This window comes from Eretmochelys imbricata, chromosome 4 (assembly GCF_965152235.1).
Source record: "Eretmochelys imbricata isolate rEreImb1 chromosome 4, rEreImb1.hap1, whole genome shotgun sequence".
Lineage (NCBI taxonomy): Eukaryota > Metazoa > Chordata > Testudines > Cheloniidae > Eretmochelys > Eretmochelys imbricata.
The window spans coordinates 82,960,581-82,981,516 of record NC_135575.1 but is presented as its reverse complement, the minus strand read 5'-3'; the positions used below and the strand labels follow the sequence as shown (position 1 = coordinate 82,981,516).

The 20,936-nt window shown below is 41.4% G+C and overlaps 1 protein-coding gene across 1 annotated transcript in view; it reads left to right on the top strand.

The window, feature by feature from the left end:
- Positions 1 to 684: 684 nt before the first annotated feature.
- ENPP6 (ectonucleotide pyrophosphatase/phosphodiesterase 6) overlaps positions 685 to 20,936 on the top strand; it is a 53,392-nt gene continuing 33,140 nt past the window's right edge. Inside the window, exons 1-2 of the mRNA XM_077814534.1 lie at positions 685 to 922; positions 19,266 to 19,445. Coding sequence (XP_077670660.1) covers positions 685 to 922; positions 19,266 to 19,445 — 418 coding nt within the window. The remainder of the gene's footprint in view (positions 923 to 19,265; positions 19,446 to 20,936) is intronic.

Sequence of the window (20,936 nt, the reverse complement as noted above, 5' to 3'; positions counted from 1 at the left end):
TAATACAAATAAATAATGAGATGGGGGGTTTTATGATAATCTTAGGCCACTCTTCTACCAAAAGCCATAGCAAGAAAATAAAGTACACCTCTATGTCCCTGGAGATCCTTTTAAAACACTCAAAAAGAGGTTGTTAACCTCCATTAGAGTTCTTCTACTTAAAAACTTGGTTACTTTTTTTTAAGTTGTTTGCATTATTCCAGTGGTTTTTACAGGCACAGCTAACCAAGTGGAACATGGAGTTTTACACTGAAATAGACACGTAGAAACTGGAAACCAAATGCTACATTATTCCTACTGTTTTCTTTTGTTAGGCCAAAAGGTAATGTTAACAAGCACACGCTGACTGATCCCTAGAATTTCCTCTTCGTCTCCAATTCCTCGTACAGCGTGTTTTTCCGTTGCTAAGTACATTTTTTGAACCCAGGTGGAACAAGCTCTCTCTTCCACACACACTAGACACTTAGAAGCAAAGTTAATCATACTTTAGCACTTAACCTGTAACCTTGCAAGCCTAGCAGTTTTAATAAATGGTGCTGTACCTTTAAACCCTGCAAGTTAAACCAGCCAAGTGAGGAGAGCAGTGTAAGGTCCAGCCCCTGAAAGCAGCTTCAGACACCTCACCCAGCGTCATTGCAAAGGGACAGGCAGCCCTGACAGTGCTCTGGTGAGAGTTCTATCAACATGGCAAAGCACATGACCTTCTCTTTCCTCCTCGTTCTCACTATGGCAAGCTCATCCTTTGCCCGTCGAAAGCTTTTAGTGTTTCTGATCGATGGCTTTCGTTATGATTACATCAATGACAATGAACTGGAGTCCCTGCCTGGCTTTAAAGAGATTGTGGACAGGGGAGTGAAAGTGGATTACATGACCCCAGACTTTCCCAGTCTTTCCTATCCAAATTATTACACGCTGATGACTGGTGAGTACTTTCTTTTATGTGTTGTGATGCTCTTAAGAGCTGTCAGCTAGCTTCTTAGATTAAGTTAAGGTCATTGGATTTTGCTACACAGAGGGATGAATATACTCTAGGTTAGGGTTTCAGCTGTACTGTTATCCTTAGTGAGGTCTAAAAAGTATTACAGTACTGACTCTGAATTTCAATGAAGACAGCAAGACAAATAAATCTATCAAGTCTCTCCAATCTAAAGTAAAGTTGGACACATGCTGTGTAAATATAATCTTGCTAAGAAGTTAGGATTTGTTTTCACAAGTTTGCTTTTTCACTAGCTCACCAGCTATGTAGTTTTCATAATAAAGTTTCTTGAAAATTATTGTAATTGCTGTATACCTAACCTGTAGGCATAGGTGATCTCTAGTTGCTTCTCCTGTTGCATTTCATTTTCTCTGAGATACAGTACACACAAAATTCCTCAGATCTGAGTAATATGCCATTTTTCATGGTTGTCTGGAATATCTATAATGCTTGAATACTGTATAACTAAGTGTCTTTTTCTTTCTGAGTTAGAAAGTAGAAATGGATGGGAAACATTTGGAATGTAAACATACAAAGTATGTCTGGAGACTCAATTTATGCATTTAACAAGGACTAATATAAAGTGAGAATGACCAAAGTATGTCTTGTTTTCAGAAAGCAGAGCTGCTCTAGACAGTTCTGCATTAAACTGGTCTTTAAATAAAACTGACATCCTGCTTTGGCCATTAGATTATGGGGATTTATTGAATTCTGTTTTAACTCTCCCCTAAGACCCCGTATTTGCAAAAGACTATGAAGCATCCAATTAGAAATGAAAGAGTGTAAAGATTCTTGCTTTTGCTTATTCCCATTACATCTTGCCATTTTCTGAATGCCAAGAAAGGGTTCTTACAAAGCAGGCAATGTGATCAAGATATTACAAATGCCCATTCGATCTGTTTTCATAGTATATTTTAAAATTAGTTTCTTTGTAACTCAGCATGATGCTAGACAGCTATGCAGTAGCAGAATAGCTAAGTACATTAGGAAAGTTACTTTAGAGAATAAACGTCAGCTAAACAATCAGAAATGAAGAATTACTGTAAGCAGGGAATAGACTTTCTCAAACTTGAATGTCTCCCCAATTATTCAATAAACAAGACCTTCAGATTAACTAGAAAAAAGTCAATTCTTTTCTAGCCAGGCAGTGGCTTTGTCTGTCCATAGAACAATACAATGCCTAGCAGTTCATGTACTGCTTGTTTAGAAATAAATAGATGCCACTATAAATCAAAAAGCTGACATCAGTTTTGCCTGGTTTGTTTCAAAATTACTTAACCCTTCCTTCCCCAGCTTGGAAGAAAATGCCCCTTTTCAATGCTCATTTCTTAGAAAATGCACATCTTTTCATCACCGCCCAGGGCAAGCCCATGAAAAACGCTGTTTTGCAAAGTAAACGCCCTTATAAAGAATAAAAGTGCAACTGCACCATGGATCACTTTCTTGCTATATAAACAAATCACGTCAGCACTTCATATTTGTAAAAAGACTTTGCCCGAAATTGGCCCAAGCACAAAAAGTGCAGAAGAAGTGATTGCTTTCCCTCACCGTCAAGCTTGACCATCACAACCATTAGGTTTATATAGGCAGAGCCTCCTAGTGGGGACAGAAGGGGCAGTTTGCCCCGATATCTGTTCAAGAGGGCCCTAAACCAAGTGGTGTTGCGACTGGTGCACAGGGTCACACCACTACTCAAATTTGGCCCAGCCACCCCTCCATCATAACAGATTCCTGGACCTCCCCTTAGAGGTAATTTGTTTTTTGAAGGGTTGGGGGCCTCAGTTTCAGATTTTGCCCTCATCTCCCAAAGAATCCCTTTCGGTTTTATATACAGGTGGAGTGAAATCCACAATCTGTTCATCTCTTTGAGAGTGTAGCCCTGAAGCCCGTAGGGCTGGCTTAGCCTGCATTATATCCAGCTGTAACACAAGAAACCTACAGGCCCATATCCTGTAAGACATTAGTTTAAGCAAATTAGTATAAATTAGCATAAGTATAGTAGGCCTGTGACCTTTGGCAGATAAATAGTGTGACAGTCACCCCTTAGAGGCACCAAGTACACCTGTCACCCCTTGCTCAAACAGTTCTTGTGGTGATCACTTCCATGTTCCTTGCGGTAACCTTTTACTGTTAAATTCCAGCTCCTGCATTGAGCAAGATATCCTTAGTTCCCCAAAATCTAAGGGGGGAGTGAGTGTTTGGACTCATGCCAGAAGACTGTGAATGAGACATACAAGGACCATCAAGGTTCCTTCTCCACTCTGAACTCTAGGGTACAGATGTGGGAAGCTGCATGAGAAACCCCCTAAGCTTATTTTTACCAGCTTAGGTTAAAACTTCCCCAAGGTACAAACTATTTTACCTTTTGCCCTTGTACTTTATCGCTGCCACCACCAAACGTCTAACAAATATATAACAGGGAAAGAGCCCGCTTGGAAACGTCTTTCCCCCCAAAATCCTCCCAAGCCCTACCCCCTCTTTCCTGGGGAAGGCTTGATAAAAATCCTCACCAACTTGCATAGGTGAACACAGACCGAAACCCTTAGATCTTAAGAACAAGGAAAAAGCAATCAGGCTCTTAAAAGAAGAATTTTAATTGAAGAAAAAGTAAAAGAATCACCTCTGTAAAATCAGGATGGTAAATACCTTACAGGATAATCAGATTCAAAACATAGAGAATCCCTCTAGGCAAAACCTTAAGTTACAGAAAGACACAAAAACAGGAATATACTTTCCATTCAGCACAACTTATTTTATCAGCCATTTAAACAAAACAGAATCTAACGCATATCTAACTAGATTGCTTATTAGCCCTTTACAGGAGCTCTGACCTGCATTCCTGCTCTGGTCCCGGCAAAAGCAACACACAGACAGAGAGAACCCTTTGTTTCCCCCTTCCCCCCCCTCCAGCTTTGAAAGTATCTTGTCTCCTCATTGGTCATTTTGGTCAGGTGCCAGCGAGGTTATCTTTAGCTTCTTAACCCTTTACAGGTGAAAGCGTTTTTTCCTCTGGCCAGGAGGTGGTTAACCTTCCCTTTATATTTATGACAACCATGTTACTGCATAATCTTTAGCAAAACATGTGTGGTGTCACAGATCCCATCTGTCACATTGCTCCTAATGATAAGTGTTGGCACAAGTCCCAACCCGTGGATCGCTCCTTCGCATGCCTTTGGAAACATTTTGGACAATACAGTACCAATTTAACAATTGTTCATCTTTGATTAGGTCTGGGACCTTTCCCACTTCTACAAATTACAATGCAGCAGTAATTGTGTTTGCAACATATTCTTCATACTCCTCAATAGTTACAAAGACAGCAAGGTCCCCTTTAACATGTGTATAAACTTTAAACAGCACAAAACTCACACCCCCAACATCGGAATCATTGCCATGCCATGCCAGAGACAGGGCTGGTCCTTTGTCTCTCACCACTAGGTACTCAAGGAAGGGTGGGAGTATGAAAATCTAAGAACTTATGCAAAGAATGATACCACAGATATCCCCGGTACTGTACTATTCTTATCTTTTTTCATGGGGCTTGAAGCTCTTCTGGCTTTACTCATTTTAATAACAATCTCTAAGGCTTTACTTTGCCCTCAGTGTGAGCCTCCTTGCCATCCACCCTGAGGCTTCCAACAAGATGTTGGTTTTAATTCTGAGTAGCCTGATTTGGGACAAGAACCTTATGACCTTTTGATCAACTAGCCATCAATACAATGATTATTAACTATTAAAAGGGTCAGGCAACAAGAGCTTGAAACATGTGCTACTTCAAAGATCCTACATACAGAAATCTCACATGTGCTCTTGAGGTTCCATAGAATTTATAAAGGAATTTAGATGATGAAACAGGAATATTAGTTCTTTTACATTACCACAGTTCTCACACCCTGGCTCGAAGCTACAGTATAATTTGCAAAGCAAAAATCTTGTCAGAGTCCCATTGTAATTACATTTCAATGTCATGTGTCATCCAAGGATCTCAAAGCATTACAATTGTAGGTGTAGAAGTACAGCTGAGAAGGATAGATCTTTGCAAGTAGAGTACATGGATTTATTTAAAACATGGAAATGAATGGTAGGGCTATGGGAAAGTGGCATATAGAGGCCATTGGGAATTCTAATATTTATCCAGGTCCAGGTCTAGCAGCTGCAGCACACGTTTCCTTATACCATCTTGTTCCGAGCTGGAGTGCTCATTTCCAAGGGTAACATTGTCGCTCAATCACCAGACCCCTCTAAGGACAAGAAAGTTGGCAATTTCTGCCAAATGTAATGGTGCTTTTTGTGATATGAGCATCTGCTTACTGGGTTAACCAACCCAATTCCTAGATGCTGGGGGAAGTAGTTAGCACAAAGTCTGATGAAGAGGCAAGTATTAACTCAAGCTCATAATTACATGGTTCAATGCCCTACTAACAGCATTATTAACAACCTCATGTTAATAGAGAATAATGAATGCTTGCAGGATACTGACTATCATATTTCTCATATGATGAAGCATGTGCCTGGTTTTTGCTACATAACTAAAATTATCTGGGCTACAACTTAGTCAAAGAAGAGACTAAATTTAGTTCCAAAGTAAGCTTCTGTAAGAGACAAGACCAAGAGAATGTTTCATATTTTAAAACTCAAATGAAATGTTAAAGAAAACATGTTTTTAAACATATAAACATTACCCATGCAGTGCCTGAAACACAAACACTGGAGCACTTAGAAGCTGAGTGAAATCAATTATAAACCAAAATGAAACGCACTGCACTAATTTACTTTGTCCACGCTGAGAGCCATGGCAAAAGTGAAAAAAGAGCATAGTGACAAATAGTTTGAATGTTAAAGTTTTTTCCTTCTCTTTTGACAATCAAAGGCATTATTAGCAACAGCATTAACATGTTTGTTTATGACGTATGATTTTAAAGTTGACAGTGTCCCCCCTTCTTGAGTGATGTACTGTTAAATTTCAAATGGCATACTGTGAATCACATACTGTAGCTGGCTTTGCAGCACCACTACATATGGGCTGGTTACCCCACCGGAGAATCTATGGGTATGATTACACCACAGTCAGCTAGTTTTGACCTAGTGGCAGTAAGGCAGTGGCACAAGCTACCCCTCCCCCGGCCCAAATACAACCCTGCCCAGAACCTTAGGTACATATGCAAGCAGCTAACTTGTGGCGCTTCCCATGCTGCTGAGACTACACTGCTCAAGTGCGTCTAAACCAGCGTCACTCATTCTTCCTGACTGTAGTGTCAACATACCCATAGCCTTACAACATTATCAAGGCAAGGCCTGAGGAGGTGGTGGAATGCTATCCATGGGAGTTAGAGAGGCTTCCCAAGTCTTGGGAGGTCTTAATTTTGTTGACCCAGGCATTCTATAAAGTACACGCCTCATGTTGTACATCCACCAATCTGAGACAGGGTATGGTTCTGAGTGCCAAATATTTCCCTTTGGATCTCAAAAACGTTGTGAACCTTTGGGTTTGTTTTTACTGAAAAAATGTCCCCAGAATGGAAAACAGAAAATGTTTGTACAACTCTAGAGATAAGTTCATATGCCACAAATTGAAGCATAGAGCTTTTTGCTCATCCGGTAACTAAAACCTTGTATTGCACATCTGTCTATTTATGGTACTTCTAAGACTCTGCCTGTTACCAACTAATAGTAGCACTAGCAGTAGCTGGACACCAATATCTCTAGGTATTTATATATCCAAAGCTAAAGGTATAGTAACCATTCACCACTGGAAGACTGTAAAAAGTTCATATACTTTCTAGTCATCAGTTCAATGGTCTACACACCATTTAGTAGAGGCATCCATTAGATCCTCTTAAAATATAGACCTTAGACCAAAAGGCACTATAATCATTAATATACTAGTGTAAGGGTTCATGACATCCCCTGCTACATGGTCAAATGGATCCTCCTTAGAAATCAAAAGCATGTTACTGAGCTTTCTTTCTCATCCATTTGACATAAGATTTCCACCAGTACTGCACATTTATGTATATCCTAGGCCAGTGAAATCTCTCCTGTAGCTCAGCTTGATTTTGGAGGATCATAACAGTATTGTAAAATCTTCATTAATAAGCTCTTCTGGGGCCACACATTGTCTGTTCACATCTTGCAGGTGTCATTTTTGCCTGGGGCCCCACAGATGGCAGGACACATCATCCATAGCAGCTCTCTCTTTGTGCTTCCTTTGGCACCCTACTGAATGTTCTCAGTAGTTTCAGACAAGTAAATGAAAGAATTAACACGAGCATCACCTTTGAGGTCCTTCTGGACTTCAGCAAGATGCAGGCCCAATGGCATCTGGCGATAAAGTAGAGCAGCAGGTGCTGTAACTGACAGGCAGAACATGGGGCCTTCAGGAGACACCATTCACTTTGACATGCCTCCAGCCCAATAAGATTGACGTTGTATAAAGCAGCAACACCATGAGAATTGCTTTAGACTAGCGAATATGATGGCTCTGATTTTACAGGCCTACACCCTCACTTCTCTAATCAATGGCAACAGGAGCATGACAGTGCCCAACGTGATTCACACTGATCTCCACTGAGGAGAGAGGTTGGAGCAAAGAGCTGTAGAATTTTCCTAAACCCATTTACATAGTACAATTGAATCAATTTTCTTTTTTTACTTTTTGATTGAGTGAAACTGTAATCATGTTTGTACACCTGACTGTGAAGATCCTAGCACTCTGTTGGTGCTATGCAAATGAAAGAATATAGTAGTAGTAATAAATAATAATATGATGATGTCAGATTACCTGGCATTATTCCCTTTATTCTGTCATTTTGAATGAAGTAGTGATGCCAGACTGAATATTTCCCTTCTCTGGCGAAGATCATGGGATATTGGGAGATATGTCAAGCACAGTTTATAAAAATAGGTACTTGCTAGTCCAACTGGTTCTAGGCAAACCTCCAAAGGGTGCAGCATAGGGATTGGCTTGTGTAATCGAGCTCTGAACCCAAACATCCCCAGGCTGGGAGAGGTGAGTTTGTTTTCAGATTCAGTATTTCAGATTGGTTTGTTCTGTTAGAGAGACCTGAGGCCCAGTGCTCATTTTTATAACATTGTAGGCAACACAAATGTCTGCTCACTTTGCACATGCACTGTTAGATGCACTTAAGCAAATCCCTGATTTGCACTTGCCCATTGGGAATGCATGTCAAAATCAGACCAGCACCATTTGTATCCAGATCTGAACTTCCCATCAATTGGGGATGGCAAGGCCCAATTCTGGGTCCATCTCAAGTTTTTAGGTTTGTTTCCTAAATATCTAGGAATTCCAGTGCTACTGACCAAGTTCTCCAGGACCTAGAAACAGTGAGAGAAAAGGTTCTCTAGCAAGAACTGGAGAGGCAGTGTACTCTAGTGGTTAGGATATTGGACTGGGAGTCACAAGAACTGCTTTTGATTCCCAGCTTGGTGTGTGAACTTGGCAAGTGGATTCTCTCTGTCTTTCAGAGTAGCAGCCGTGTTAGTCTGTATCTGCAAAAAGAACAGGAGTACTTGTGGCACCTTAGAGCCTAACCAATTTATTTGAGCATAAGCTTTTGTGGGCTACAGCCCACTTCATCGAATGCATAGAATGGAACATACAATAAGAGATATATATACATACAGAGAACATGAAAAGGTGGAAGTTGCCAGACCAACTCTAAGAGGCTAATTAATTAAGATGAGCTATTATCAGCAGGAGAAAAATACCTTTTGTAGTGATAATCAAGATGGCCCATTTCAGAGAGTTGACAAGAAGGTGTGAGGATACTTAGCATGGGGAAATAGATTCAATTTGTGTAATGACCCAGCCAATCCCAGTCTCTATTCAAGCCCAAGTTAATGGTATCTATTTCTGCATGTTAAGTATCCTCACACCTGCTTGTCAACTGTCTGAAATGGGCCATCTGGATTATCACTATAAAAGGTTTTTTTCTCCTGCTGATAATAGCTCATCTTAATTAATTAGCTTCTTAGAGTTGGTCTGGCAACTTCCACCTTTTCATGATCTCTGTATGTATATATATCTTCTTACTATATGTTCCATTCTATGCATCTGATGAAGTGGGCTGTAGCCCATGAAAGCTCATGCTCAAATAAATTGGTTAGTCTCTAAGGTGCCACAAGTACTCCTGTTCTCTGTGTCTTTGTTTCCCCTCCCAACCTTTGTTAGTTTTGCCTATTTAGACTGCAGTAAGACAGGAGATATGTCTCACTATGCATGTGTACAATACCTAGCACAATCACCCCCAGTTTTACTTGGGGGGATGGGACTCTAGGCACTATTATAATACAAGTGATAAGTAACAATAAAGAAATTCCAGTGGGTCTCAGTGTCAGCTATGTCAGAAAGCAGAAATACCACAGGAAACTAGAAAGTGCAGAGGTACATGCAGGGCTTCTTTTATACATACATTTTTCTGAACTTTTTATAATGAAATTGTAAAAAAATCAAGTTAATTTCAGACTGAGGAATAAGCACCAGCCTAAGCTTCATCTGAACCACTCTACCCACTCCTATTGCTAAACAGACGACATTTATCTTTTGTTGCTGTAGAAATGACAGACCTGTTGGATTAGGCTTAACTTTTGCAGGTCAGAGAGACCAAAGCACAAAACAAAACAAGCAAGTAAATAGCGGTGACAGAACTTATATCAGCCCAGTTTTCTAAATAAAAAATCAGCCATGTGCAGCCAAAGTGCAAACCCTTTCTAAAAAACGAGACTTACTTTAGCCTGTTCTCTCCTTCATATGGGGAAGGTCTGGAGTGAAATCCTGTGACCACTGAAGACAGGAGTTTTGCCAATTACTTCAATAGGGCCAGGATTTCGCCTCTGGGTCTTAAAGAGGTCTAGATCAGACTGCCATACGCTCCAAAGCACATTCCTCTGATAGTCCACTTTGGAATTTAGAAACTTCCTTAGGTTGAACCCCACCACATGTCCCTCCTGGCTTAGCTCCCTGGAAAACCCTGCATTAAGGGTTAGCAGCTGTTCAGACAGAGAGCTTTAACTCTTTCCCTGCCTCGCACAGGATGGGATCTATGCCCTCCATTACACTGTGACTGTATTATTCCCTGGTGTTTCCTTTTATTCTATCTGCATGGTAAGGGACTCAGAAGAAAGCATATACTGTACCGACTTCACCCCAGCTGCAGGGAAACCTTTATGCAAATCTAAAAGAAAGCCACAAAGGATTGCTTGAGTGACTCGTTCCTTTGTTTGAGAGAAATCCAGAGGCTAGCTTTGGGCAACTGCTTTTCTGCCTTCTCATATGAGGAACACTAGGTTTCTTCTTTTTTATATTTCTGTATCGCCTGTGTGTCTGATTAGGACACTGCATCGATATACTATGGTGTCTTCAATACATTGATTACTATACCCAGCTCTGGCTCCATTTCATCTGACCTGCCTGATGCAATGGGGTGGCTTACCCAGTGCCTGACTGAAACTGGAGATTGGATGCGGACCAGCTGGCTGAGACTCAGTCTAAACAAGACCAAGGAAATACTGGTAGTTTGGGAAACGCAACAGAAAGAGATGGCAGAGATTATATCAGCATCCCCTAATGACAGGGTGCAACTCTGATTTGTCTCTTAGGTTAGCAATTTGGGAGTGTTCATAGATCCATTGCTGCTCAGGTATCTGACCTGAAGAAGAGCTCTGTATAAGCTCAAAAGCTTGTCCTGTTCACCAACAGAAGTTGGTCCAATAAAAGATATTACCTCACCACCTTATCCCTCTAATATCCTGGGACTGACATGGCTACAATACTGCAAACGGGTATCTATTATCACCTCTGGCAAAAACAGTTTGGGTCTGTTTACACTTAAAACTCTACAGTGGTACAGCTGCAGCATCGTTCTCCCAACACTGTAATAAATCCACCTCTCCAAAAGGCACTATCTAGGTTGAAGCAAGAATTTCATGCTGTCTACATGGGGACTTAGGTCAGTTAAGCACACCATTCGGCGGGGATGGGGGGCAATTTTTCACAACCCTGAGCAACATAGGTGGGTCGATCTAATTTTCTAAGTGTAGACCAGCTCTAAGTTTCATCTGGGCTTGGAGAGAAATGTATCATTCCTTTCAGATGGAGAAATGGTACTTTTATCATCAAATAGAAGTGTGATGGGTATACAAATCCCACACTGGTCAACCAGAGATTAAGGAACTGCTCTGGACTCAGCCAGCCCCACTCTTCCACACCTGTAGGAAGTGCACCAACTGGAGGAGTTAAAAGGAAGGGGAGCAGCTCATTTGGGGGCAGACCAGGGAAGAGAGGATCAGCTCCATCAGCTCCAATGGAGAAGAGCTGAGGGAAAGGCAGAATCTCTCCCAAAGACAACTGCCCATAGGTCCCCCTCTGAGGGAAGGGAGGACCTCCTACAGAGACAGCCTGAGATGGAAGCATTCCCCTCTCTCATACAAACTCCAGTCTTTGTTAATCCTCTTTATTTTGTTTGGGCTACCCCAGCAGGGGAAAGCCCTAGGACTGATGTGGCCTAGGAGGTTGGGCCATACCACAGGAGGAGACAGTTGCTGCCCAAGAGAGGTACCGCACTACACACAGCTGCCAGAGGCTGCCTTGTGCGTGCTTGGACATCCTTCACACCATCTTAACCCAGACGGCGATTTTGAGACAATCACCGGGTGTAATAGAAGGTGGCTCAGGGAGGGCAGCCTTATGCATCCCCTGGCTTTCAGAGCACTGACAGCCTTCAAAGGGCCCAGAGCCCTTACCAACAACCCCCCTGCAAGTCATGGGCCTAAGCCCTGACCATTAGGTAATGCCACCCTACTAACAAACCACTGAGCGAGGACCATCACAAGAGGTGAAACTCAGACTCATGGCCTTCCCTCCCCCATCTAACCATATTACACCCCTCAAGAGAATCCTGAGAAATTAAATTAGGCTTGAAGCATATCCTAAACATACACTAATCAGCACTTTGTTAGACAAGTGGGGGCAGTGACTTACACAGTCAAAGCCCCCAAAAAGAAATAGGAGGCTGTTAGCTCATGTCTCTCCTACAACTGCAATGACAGTGGCATCATACAGGAGAGAGGCATTTTAATGAGGTAATTGAGGGCTTTACAGGTCAAAGCCAACATCTTAAACTCCACCCAGAAACAAACTGGAAGCCCATGTTTTCTATGGGAAGTGCTACTTAGTAATGACCTGACCCAACACACATTGAAGTCAATGAAATAGATTTTAATGGGAGCCAGATCAGGTCTTGCGTCAGTAGCCTCATTATTGGAACAACTTGAACTATGTATTGATCTTGGGTATTACCCATTAATCCAGGTGGCTATTGAATGAGCAAGGGTAGTGATTTTGGAGTGGGTGCTGTTTGGGGCAGTTGATTGCATATTTTTTTAAATTTCATCCTTGGGGTCAATATATTTTGCTGTTGGCAAAAGTGCCTAGAGCCAGTGGGGGAAAGGTGCTTGGAGGAGAGCTGAATACAGAAAATAAATGTAGCATCCTAAATTAGCTGTAGCAGGTAAACATGCAAATGCTTTTGCTGACAACCTTCTCAAAGTGTATGGTAGCCACTATATTCTTAGGAATTATCTCCTCTGTTTTTTCTGTTACTTGGCAAAGGGATGTTTTTTTACTGCCATTACAGTCACTTTATCTTACTGACATTTGTATATGGCATCTGCCTTTTGCCCTGTTGCTCCTCTTGAGATTGTCCAGTTAATGTTTAATTATATAAGGATGCAACAACAGTGATAGTAAGAATATAGCATTTTGTTTTGGTAGCCATCTAAAAGCATGTGATGTAATTTTGCCAGGTACCAGTTGTTAAAAAGATCACAACAATTTATTTTCTTTGGCTTGAGAAAATGCCTTACCGTAGAAGACTTAAAGAGCTTAATCTGTTTAGCTTTTCAAAATTAAATATAAGAGGGGACTTGATTACCGTTTACCTTCACAGGGAGAAAGTACCAGGAGCTAAATGGCTCTTTAATCTAGTGAGAAAGACATAACAAGAATCAATTGCTGGTGGTTAAAGCCACACAAAAATCAAATTAGAAATAAGGCATACATTTTTACAGTGCTAATGGTGGTTAACCACTGGCACAAACTACCAAGGGAGATGAAGTATTCTCCATCTCTTGATGTCTTTAGCTCATGACTGGATGCCTTTTGGAAAAAGTACATTAGTCAAACAAGTTATTGAACTCTATTCAGGGCAACAGGTGAAATCTTCTGGCTAGAGCCCTGCACAGATAGAAAATTTGTATCCACATCTGAGCAGCGATCCACAACCATGGTCTGCGGATATAAAGCGGATATCTGGAGATCTGCAGGGCTCTACTTAAGGCTTGTTTTAAGCAGGAGGGAACACTAGCTGATCTAAGGGTCACTTTGGGCCTTAAAATCTATGAATCTGAAAAATATTTTAAATGATCTTTTGTGCTTACTCCTTATAATAAAATCTATTGCAAGTTTGAAACTTTAGCTCCCCCACGATCACCCATTATGGGTGTATTGTAATAGTTTGTTATTGTAAGAGCATGAACATCTGCATGTTTTTAAATTGCAGCAAAGGGGGTTTAGGTTGGACATTAGGAAAAACTTGCCTAGTGAGGTTGTGGAATCGCCTTCACAGGAGACTTTTAAGAGCAGGTTAGACAAACACCTGTCTGGGATGGGCTAGACAATACTTAGTCCTGTCATGAGTGCAGGGGACTGGATTAGATGACCTCTCGAGGTCCCTTCCAGTCCTATGATTATATGTGGAAACTCTGCAGAGTCCAGCTCATTCTGCAGATTTTTCAGAATACAAAGTTCCTTTGCAAAATGTGATGGGAGCCTTGAGAATGAAAACTGATGTCCCATGGCCTTGTTGAGCTTGCAATTAAAAGAAAATAAATTGAATCTACAGCAATATGAGCTTCACACTGATCTGAATAATTCTCTGTTCTCTCTTTAACAAACAATTAATTAAACCTCACAGCAACCGTTAGGACAGTATTATTCTACCTACTAGACAGGTGGATAAACTGACAGCAATAGTATATTGAACCTTAAACCCCTAAGTCATGGGTTCAAATCCAACCCAAATACATGGAGGCTGAAGGTCATTGTTATATGAAGTCTCTTTGGTAGCCTCAGTCCTGTTCCCAGTGAAGAGATTATATTACACAGAAAGTGATTGCAAATGGCACAAATAGACAATCTGGCTACAAGCTTCCACTGCAGGCCAGGCCTGAATGGACCTGGAGACTGAACTACTCTTCCTAGTCCCGGAAGTGGTTGCTCCTATGCAGGGTAGTACAGAGGTGAAATGATATCAGGAAGCTTGTGCTGCTGCTGTCGGTATTATGACTGTTCTGTGGATAAACAGAAGTGTTAACGCTCTAGAGCTTTCAGGCTGGCACCATTCACAAGCACAAAATTTACTTAGGGGGATGAGCACCCAGCGGCACAAACTTCAGGAGTCAGAATTGCCACACTATTCTACTACAAAGAGTGAGGTTGGTATGCACCAGGGATGGACTTCATGCAGACTCTGAACTGTCCCACAAGGGAGTTGAAGACAGACCAGGGAAGGGGATGGATTTCTTCCCCCAACCCTATGCATAGTTTCCCCATACAAAGGCCGTTTCTACTGTTATAATGAAGGGTGTTTGTAGGTAGCAGTAAGTGTGTCTTTGACCTATGGGCAATCACAGACCTCAGTGAAGCTGATGGGCACGTTAGCTGCCTTTCATTCAGCCTAAATGGAGCAATTAAATGCCACCTGGTTTAGTGATCGCTGAAACAATAGAATCCACTGCCCAAGTCACAGATCAGCATGGTATGGTTGAAGTAGAAGCTGAGCCTTAAGGCCAGTGGCTAGAACTGAAGGCAAATGCAGAGACTGGGAACAGATTGGATTGCAGCTGCATGTCTGTGTGTGTGTCAGAAGGAGAAAGCTCAAAACAGAAAAGCAGCCAGGAGACCACCATAGAAGCACTGATGATCCCTGAGAGGAAGCCAAGAGAGAGAGCTTCTTTTGGGCTGAATTTGAATTAGGAGCAAAGAAAATAGCTCCTGTCTGTTCCTACCACATTTAAGAAACAGGACTTTGTGTAAATTCTTTATAAACAGGATTACACCCAAGAAATGACTATAATCAATTTCAGTTCCTAACGGAAACAATCCATCGAGCTCTAAAGATGGGCTGACCACTCAGGCCATAAGAAAGGCAACAGTACTTTGGCTCTATGCACAGCAGGAGAGGTCAGAGGTCGGGCAAAAGGTGCATTAAAAGGGGATAGAATGGAAGGATGCCATAAATCATTTAACCAGTTGCACACTACTGGATGTATGTGGAACAAAGCATTCATCCAGGGTGCCTCATGTCACAGCTATGACACTTTGAAATGCTATTGAAATATTGCCACTTCACGCAGCAGCTCACTGGACGAGGCCCATTCCATGGCTGGGCCTGTGTTGCTAGTCCCAGAATAACTCTTCCAGAGACAAGACACTGCAGTGCAACTATTCTGTATCACGCTGGGCGTGCAACCGTTTGGGAGTTCCAGCAGGTACTTCTTCACAAGCGGAATTTTTTGAAATTAAAAAATTCTTAAAATTAAAAATAAACCACATGCTACTTTTCCACTTGGGGCGGGGTAGACGTGCAGGGTTCAGGTTGGGGGAGAAATAGCTTGTGTCATTAATTCAATCAATGTATAGCCGAGAAAGTGATTAAAAAACCCTTCTCAAGACCATATATACTCAAATAAAATGAAGTCCTCCACTCAAAAGATCTCATTTTAAAAATAATGTTGAGGTTATTTTAGTTGAAACTGCTACACTTGTTCTCACAATAATCAAAACCTGTTATCTTGGTCCTCGCCATCTCTCTGACTCACAGGCTAATGATGAAAGTGTCTCACACGTACATCAGTTGTTTTTTTAAGATGCGTAAATCATGAACTTTCAGAGCAACTTAATCTTGAACATTGCCTTTTAAAAAAGCCAAGCTCATGATTAACTCTTAAAGTACATGATGCTATCTTCTGGTAATGCATGGAAATTACAGACACCCATCAAGAAATAGATGAAACTAGTTTCTTTTGTTGTATGTTAAATTTACAACAAACTTCTGTCAAAACCAATACTGAGCTTGTCTGGCAAAACACTGTAAACTGCTCTCCAGTGGATGCTCGTCAAACTGTGTCATAAAGACTTTAGGTGAAGGGATGCTGATTTGAACATCTCTGTGACTGTTAGATCCCATTATTTTTGCTTTGCTTTTGCACCATCCATCAAGCAACACTTCCCCATTGGGAGGGATTTTGTTGAAACATGTGTCTTGTTAATCATGTGCAAGGAATGTATTTTCTGTGTTAAAGGGTTCTGAACATCTCACTGCATCTTATATGTTAGAAATCAACTGAAAGCCAACTTCATCTCCTGACTTTCATGGAACTGAGGCTGTAACTGGCAGTCTTCGTACAAGGCAGTTTGTCTTAAAGGTGCACAAAGCTTCCGGTGGATATGCATGTGTAATAAGGACGTGGGCCCCATTGTCGGGAAGGAATTTTCCTCCAGGGCAGATTGGAAGAGGCGCTGGGGGGTTTTCACCTTCCTCTGTAGCATGGGGCACGGGTCACTTGCTGGAGGATTCTCTGCTCCTTGAAGTCTTTAAACCATGATTTGAGGACTTCAATAGCTCAGACATAGGTGAAAGGTTTATTGCAGGAGTGGGTGGGTGAGATTCTGTGGCCTGGATTGTGCAGGAGGTCAGACTAGATGATCATAATGGTCCCTTCTGACTTTAATATCTGTGAGTCTCCTCCGTGTGCAAATATTACAAACACCCAGCAAATACAGGAGAGATGTGTAGGACAAACAGAAGTGCAGGCTCCATGACATCATTCCACTGAAGTGTAAGCCACATTCATAAGGGCCCTATGTAACTGTATCGCTCTGTACAGATTTAACACCAGTATTTCATATGCTCCTTTGACCTTGGTGTGGCTACAATTTAGGTCTAAGCAGAGAATTATATATGCAGTAAACATGATTTTTAATATCAGTGCTGGCATCAACTGAGGTGTCAATATAATTAATAATGGAAAAATTACATATTACTGTCAATAGGTGTTAAGAGTCTCATTCAGTATTGCTGCAAAGGGTAACTTTGCAAGACACAAGAGAAGTGTAAACTCAACCATTATCTGTAGATAAACACGGACATTGAAAAATCTCCCAGGAACCAAAAAACTATTCTTAACATCAAAACAGCTTCTGGCCAATCACACACCAAGCAACCTCCCTCAAATTCTCTCTTAAAACTCACTTCTTCCAGTTAGTCTTCAGGTGCCAAATTTTTCAAAATGACCTCTAAGATTGTGGCTAGGAAGATAGAAAGCTGGACTGAGACCCCTGTAAAAATGTGGCTCCCACTCTTTCACCTTTTCAGGGCTCACCGTGCCTATTCGTATGTCTATATTAGGGTGCTGGAGCAATTTGTATAGTGGGGGTGCTAAAAGCCATTGAACCAAACTGTAAACCCTGAATATGATGGAAACCACTTCAAGCCAGAGGGTGCAGCAGCTCCCCCAGCACTCCTAGTTCCAGCACCTATGGTCTGTATCATATTATTTCTCTCTCTCTCTCTCTCAATTAGATTGCAAGGGCTTTTGAGCCAAGGCAGGGACCCATTCTTCCCCTATGTTGGTAAAGCACTGTTTACTCTTATGGAATATATAATAATGGTTCTGATTCTGCTATCTTTGTGCACGCTGAGTAGTACCTTGCTACCAGAGTAGTCCCAGTGAGCTTATCAGAGCTGTTTATATAGCAAGGCACTACTCAGGCTGAGGAAGGGTGGCAGAATGCAGCCCTGTATTGGAGAATAAATACCAAACTTGAAGCCTTTCTTCTTACTGTCACTGAGGCCACATTTACACTACCCGCTGGATTGGCGGGTAGTGATCAATCTATCGGAGATCGATTTATCGTGTCTAGTGTAGACGCAATAAATTGATCCCCGATCACTCTGCTGTCGACTCTGGAACTCCACCAGGGCGAGAGGCGGAATCAGAGTCGACGGGGGAGCAGTGGCCATCGATCCCGTGCTGCGAGGATGCGAAGTAAGTGATTCTAAGTCGATCTAAGATACGTTGACTTCAGCTATGCTATTCTCATAGCTGAAGTTGAGTATCTTAGATCGATTCTCCCCCCGCAGCGTAGACCAGGCCTGAGGTTGTCTTTTTTGTTTTTCCAGCTGTAGACCTTATTCTAAACAGTTGAACAAACCATGATGCTTTAAATATTGTACTGGAGAGAATGTCACTGATGCTGCACACAAGAGCAAACACAGGGAAAATATAATTTTCCACAAACTGCCCTTTGTTTATTTTTATTTTTTAAATAATACTTTAATGATCTGCGGTTCTCAAACCGCTTCACTGCCTTCACCTTGCATTCTGGGGGATTTGGACTGCGTGTGTCTTTAAAAAGGTCTCAGACTTGGCAGAGGTCTCAACTTCAGAAGGACTCAAACTAGTCAAAATCTGGCATCCATGTTTGCTAAAGCCACAGTGATTGGTTTGTCTGGGCTAAGTAGTGCAGGGGGTACATTATAGACATGAGGACAGAGATGATCTAGGAGCGGGGTACCATGGTTTAGAGGACTGAGTTTGGGATTGGAATCAATCCCAACTGGAAGAAAGTTCTTGAGTTTTAATCCTGGCTCCGCTGCTGACTGACCACGTTGCCTTAGGTAAGTCGTGGGGCCAGATATTTTTAAACTGGCTTCTAATTGTGGATGCCTCGACTTTATGTGCCCAACTGTAGAACCTCATTCTCATTTATACTTAGGCCCCTTTACACCGTTCTGGCAGTGTAAGGGAGCCTTAAAATGGGTAAATGTAAAAGGCCCTCAATGTAAAGAAGCCTCAGTGTCCCTGATCACTAGGATTAGATTTTCAGAAAGGTTGAATATCCATAGCTCCAAATAAGGTCAAAGGGAGCTGCTGGTTCACAGTATCTCTGAAAGCCCAGGCCCTATGTGTATAAATGTTAGGGACCCAAAAACTGAGGCACCCAGCATTAGAAGCCATCATTTTCAAGAGTTTTAACCTCTCTGCCTCGATTTACCCATCTGTAAAATGGGAAGAATAATTATTATCTTGCCTAATTCACCAGGGCATTGTGAGGATTCATTAGCTATTGTTTTTCCAGTACTTTGGAAATAGAAAGTGACAGATAAGTGATAAGAGTGGAAGCTAAACACACTCTTTTCCTTTTTAGGTCGCCACTGTGAAGTCCATCAGATGACTGGAAACTACATGTGGGACCCAAGTACAAATACATCTTTTGACATTGGTGTGAATAGAGAGAGCCTGTTACCTCTTTGGTGGAATGGATCGGAGCCTTTGTGGGTCACCATGACGAAAGCAAAGAAGAAAGTTAATATGTATTACTGGCCTGGTTAGTATCTCTAAATGCAGTTCCTCAAAACCACCATCTAATGTTGCATGTTTAAAAATTATGGACAGCTAGGTAGGATGATTCTCGAATACCTTGCAGGTATGAAATAGAAACAACAATTGCAAGTATGTTTTTTAACACTCACACATGGCAATTCTATTTAATTTTTTAAGAATTTTGATTGAAATATGCACATGCTATAGATTATATTAAAATAACTATTTATTAAAGCTTTAGCTTACAAAAATGACAGGCAATAACTGAACCTTTACTTTTAATAGGAAATGCTCAGTCTGGCTAAGAAACACATGTGGTGTATAGAGTAAGAACAAGCACTTTTCATGGTCTCCCAGCATTGACACTCAGGTTATCTTTTCCAGACCTGAAGAAGAGCGCTGTGAAGCTCAAAAGCTTGTCTCTTCCCCCAACGGAAGTTGGTCTAATAAAAGATATTACCTCCCCCACATTGTGTGTCTCATATCCTGGGACCTACACAGCTACAACACCACTGCAAACATCATCTCTATCAGATGGAAATGTTACATATATGCACCATGGACAAGTTACAAATACACATATGCAAGGCACTTAGCTTTTCACTTCTTGACTTTTTGTCATTTTAACACTGTAGTCCAAGCATTGCATTAACATACTTTTATATACATATAATTGACTAGAGGGTCACATATCAGAATCACAGAGTTGGAAATCTCCAGGATCAGTGGGCACAGCAGAAGAAGCTGACCCAATTGTTCAGGCTCCCTGCCACTTCATCTCATCCCCTTACACCACACATGTGCCCAGTCACGTCCTCCTAGCACAATGCTGCATAACAACATTCAAGAGAAAGGACAACAGCTCACAGGAACAGACAGAAATGGCAACACAAGATGGTTTATGTTCCACACGCTTACAGTCAGAGAAATTAGCCAAATCATTGCTATGTTACTGAATAAAGCAGGAAACTTTGTATTGAAACATTGCTCCATGGGCCCAATTACACAAATACTTGCTACCAGCAGCGTGCCTACTTTCTGAGCACCCAAAACCAAAGCCTATTTTTATGGAAATGCACTGTGGAATTTAACAGATATGAAACCAATAAGCTTCTGTAGAAATGTAATAGTCATCGATAGAAATTGCTCTAAAACCTATAGAATTTAATAATTTTTAAAGGCTTTTATTTTTTTAAACCTCCTATAGAATTTTATAGCATGGATAGAATTCTCTTAAATTCTATAGGAAGGTTAAAAAACCCTATAGAAATCCTATCGTTTGCTATTGCATGCCACAGGACTTTTCCCTAAGGGAGACCTCTACCATCTCTTTCACTCTATGGTGAGCGCGTGGTTGTTTTTGAGTAAAGTTCTCTGAGGAAGAGATGAGTATGGGGGACATATATAGTGTGCCCAGCAGAAAACTAATGGATTTTGGCATATACCTACTTTTTTCCATTGATCGTGCTGCCTGCTGGAGAGTTGTTAGTGCATC